Here is a 4,522-nt window from a genome sequence, read left to right on the forward strand (position 1 = left end):
TTTTGCTGGAGAAGCCGAAGAAGCCGAGGGCCTTCCAAAGCCCTTCTTGCCACACAGAGTCGAAGGCTTTCTCAAAATCGATGTAGCAGCAGTAAAGGTCTTTCTTCTTCTCAAGGTACTTTTCCATTATCTGTCGAAGTGTGAAGAGCTGGTCGATGGTTGATCTCCCAGGTCTGAATCCTGCTTGTGATTCAGAAAGAATTTGCTCTGTTTTATTCATGATACGCCTTTGGATGATGAGGGTTAAGACTTTACATGCGTGACTGAGAAGGCTGATCCTCTGTAGTTGCCGCAATCCAGCTTATCTTTTTCTTGAAAATTGGTGTAATTATTGCCTCCCCAGTCATCTGGGAAGGTTTCAGTGACCCAGATCTTCTTGCAGAGTTGGTGGAAAGTTTCAATTCCTATGTCGCCTGCTGCTTTTATTTCCTCAGCAGTGATGCTGTCATACCCTGGTGCCTTTCCTTCCGAGAGTTTCTTTATGGCGCTTGCTACTTCGTCCCTTAGTATCTCTGGTTCAGTGTCATTATTTGGCATTTGGGGAACACTGCTTGCAATGTTCTCATTGATTGGATTCATTTTGTTGTAAAGTTCTTGGTAGTTTTCCTTCCATCTTTCTTTGACTTCCTCCATTTCAGTCAGGATTTTCCCCTCCTTACTTTTGACAGTTTGCATCTTGACTGATGCCTTCTTTGTGATCTTCTTTATTGTTGAATACACTTCCTTGGACTTTGCTGCCTGGTGTGCATTGTCAACTTTGCTACACAGATCCTGTAGCCATCTGTCATGGCATCCTTTCGTTTTCCTTTTAATTTCTCTACTAAGGAAGTTATATCTTCCTTTCAGACTTGGATCGTTGATCTTCTGCACCTTTACTTTGCTGCGTTCGTTTGCAAGTTCAATAACCTCATCGCTGATCCATGGTTTTTCTTGCTTTGGTTTCTTGTATCCCAGGACTTTCTTGGAAGTTTCACTGAAAGCTGATTTGACTTCCTCCCACATTGTATCTGTATCCATGTCCTGCTGGTTTATCAGTGGCGCAAATCTTCCACCAATTTCAATCTCATAGTTTGTCTTGATGCCCGGGCTTCTGAGTCTAAACACGTCATACTGTTTAGGGTATTTTGGTCTCCTCTTGATCTTAAACTTGAGCCTTACATTTGCCATAACGAGCTGGTGGTCTGATCCGATATCCGCGCTTGGGAAACTTCTAGCATTGGTTACGCAGTTTTTCCACTTATTATTTATCATTATGTAATCAATCTTGTTGTGAGTTTTCTGGTCTGGGGACTCCCAAGTCCACTGTCGGCTGTCCTTACTCTGTTTGAACTTGGTGTTGCTGATGAATAAATCGTTCATTGCGCAGAAGTTGAGTAATTTTTCCCCTCGATGATTTGATTCGCCATATCCATGCTTCCCCATTACATTTTCATATTGTGTCCAGTCTGTACCAACTTTTGCGTTAAGATCACCCATGACTATTTGAATGTCACTTTTGGGGATCTTGTCTATGGTTGTTTGAAGAAGGTCATAGAATTCATCTACCTTTTCCTCAGGATCTGCAGTGTTTGGTGCATAAACTTGCACTACAGTAATGGCTCCTGTTTGCATTTGAAATCTTGCAGTTATAAGCCTTGGTGAGATAGGGTTATATCCCATGAGTGCGTTTTGTGCCTTCTTGTTTAGTATGAGGGCTACTCCGGCACGATGAGTTGTGGCATTCCCAGAGCATAAAATTTTGTATCCTTCTGAGGTTAATTCTCCAGAGTCTAACCAGTGGGTTTCGGAGATTCCTAAAATTTGCCAATTAAATTTCTCCATTTGGTTTAGCAATATCTCAAGATTGCCAGATTGGTGTAAAGTTCGAACATTCCATGTTCCTATACCAATCGTTGCTTTTGTAGTTAATAAAGCCATCCTGTTCAGTGGTTTGTCAGCTTCAGCTCCGCTAATTGGGGCTCGACTTGGTGTTAGTCCTGCTCTGGGAGAACCATCAAATCTTCCGATTAGATTTAGAGTTGCAGCGTCATGCTGCACTACTGTAGGTAGGCCCATTGGTTGGACTGGCTGATTTGTTAGTGCAGGGGCTGGAACCCTGGTGCTGTAATTTCCTTTCATCATGAAACAGTTTCGCTCATAACTAGCTAGGCGGGTGAGACAATCCTCTCCTAGCCACCCTGGTCTGTCCGTCACCTACTGAACAAGTCAGTCGGCTCACAACCCCCGCCATCGTGAAGGTAGACCAGGACGCTTACCCATTAACTCACAAGTCGGTCGTCCCCTCACACTACATGCTACACTATGTGCTACTCTATATATTCTACACTACATGCTACATGCAAGATGCTACCAGGGACGGTCTCCTCCTTGTTGTCCATCATAACAAGTATGATAAGAGAAAAAAGGTTTTGTAGGGGGTCATTTCATTTGATCTAGCCATTTCATTTTCTATAGACGAATCCAAATCCACGCATTCCTACACCTGACTAGCAGCCTTTAGTTGGGTAGCCGTCGGCTACAATACACCCAAAATGTGAAGTGATTCGGCCTTGGCGGAAATTGTAAACTGCATTCCATCACCCGTTTTACATCTTCCGCGAAAACACAGGTAGACAAAAGAATGATTAAAGTTTACAACACAATAGGCCCTACAGTTCCCTTCGGCAAAACACACAGCTTCTACATGGTCTATTCGCTGTTGAAGTGACATAATAATCGGATTAACTACACCATATCAAACGCTACAAATGGATGTACTTGCGAATAAAAGGACTATGTATGAATAGATGCGACGGAATTATCTCTATTGTATATATTATAAAATTAACGATTAACCCTCCTCGTCCTTTTGTTTGTTTGTTTATTTCTTCTTTATACTGGGTCCATATTCAGGGGAAAATTTAAGTATTCCCCTGTTCTTCCATATTGCATCGTCTTTAGGTGTTAGGCGGCTTTTATTTGCACAATGGGGCGCTCAATACATCAGGTTGGTGCTAGCGGCTACCCAAAGATGGCCGACCAAATCCTGACTATGACTTGGCTCGTTGGATTCGTCTATACCTGTAATAGCTAATTTGAATTAATGCTGTACATGCCTAAAATACTATAATCATGATAATCATGTACATTATACCAAGCCAAGCCAATTCTCTATAATGAGGCACTTTACTTATCCTAAAACCATTTTACCCAAATTAAATGGTCGAATAGCTTTTAAACAATTACTATACGTATATGGTATTTAATGCGTTTATGAAACTAGTCAATTGCCGATTTGCCGGGACCAATAACTCTTTTAATTACCGCACTTCATTTTCTCATCCTCATCATGCCTTCGAGGAAATAATCACTGTATATTAATTACGCTTTTATAAAAAGAGCTTATTTTTGTCCACTGATACTGGTTCGGAGCTATTTCCATTTCCATTTGATAGTGACATCTATAACGTCTTCACATCAATATATCCAGTTTTCAAAATGAGATTTGTAAATCACTTGATATGTTTCATTGTTTGGTTTCAACTTCAATCAGGATACGTAACACTGCTTTCTATTGATACCATTCACATTACTGATTCTTATCCGCAACTTGGGAGTCAGGTAACACTATACTGCAACGTTTCCAGGACAACTGAAAATGATACCTTTGCAAATATAATCTGGAGTAAAGACGGTGGAAACTTGACATGGAATGATCGCACCATAGGTGCCAATCTGCTCAACAGAAGCTCTGTTGTTTTCTACGATGGGTCAACAGAGTTCACCTTCAGTCGACTTACCATTAATTCAGTTAGTATCAACGACAGTGGCGACTACATCTGTTCTGCCTGGTCATCGACAAGTGTCATGACGTCGTCATCTGTTCCTCTTGATGTTTTATTTTATCCAGATGAACGTTATCCAATATGTCTCCCTGGCCGTGATATCCGCGTCAGAATTGGCCAACCGTTGACGTTATCCTGTCTGTCTCAGAATGGTAATCCTGCTGTGATATTATCTTGGTCGCGACAACTGGAATCCTCTAACAACATTTTACAATCAAGTACTCGACAGAGACCAGATAACCTGATTGAAGCGAGTTTTGAATTGATACCATCGGCAACGGATCAACATGCTATTTTTACATGTCAAATGATTTTATTTAAGCCACAATCTCCATATCCTGTTGATATCCGACATTGCATGATCAGAACCACAGTAATCTTCCCCGCATCTCCAGTTGTTTCTGTATACCCTCAAGACGCTATTGTCCAATGGAGCCAATCAGTGGAATACACCTGCGTGTCACCAATAGCCTCATCAGATCACATTGAATGGCAGTATGACTCTAGCATTGAGCAATCAAAGGTGGTCGTAACTGGAAAGACATTGCTCATCTCCAATGTATCTCACATTGAAAACATGACGTCCGTGTCATGCATAGCTTTCATCGATGGGAGACTATTTGAAGCCATAGGAACTTTGACAGTCATCAAACCAGAAAATGATGTGATTGTGGTGACTGAGAAGATGCTTTCATCTA

General features: G+C 41.4%; 1 protein-coding gene across 1 annotated transcript; it reads right to left on the reverse strand.

Annotated features, from left to right (window-relative positions):
* Positions 1–243: 243 nt before the first annotated feature.
* Positions 244–2,118, reverse strand: LOC140165597 (uncharacterized). Its single transcript, XM_072188881.1, has one exon. The coding sequence runs from the start codon at positions 2,116–2,118 to the stop codon at positions 244–246; it is 1,875 nt and encodes a 624-aa protein (XP_072044982.1).
* Positions 2,119–4,522: the final 2,404 nt, after the last annotated feature.

The sequence above is a fragment of the Amphiura filiformis genome, chromosome 12 (assembly GCF_039555335.1).
Source record: "Amphiura filiformis chromosome 12, Afil_fr2py, whole genome shotgun sequence".
Lineage (NCBI taxonomy): Eukaryota > Metazoa > Echinodermata > Ophiuroidea > Amphilepidida > Amphiuridae > Amphiura > Amphiura filiformis.

Excerpts from the sequence above, each read along its gene's own strand:
- LOC140165597 (XM_072188881.1), bottom strand. The coding sequence starts at position 2,118 with ATGAAAGGAAATTACAGCACCAGGGTTCCAGCCCCTGCACTAACAAAT.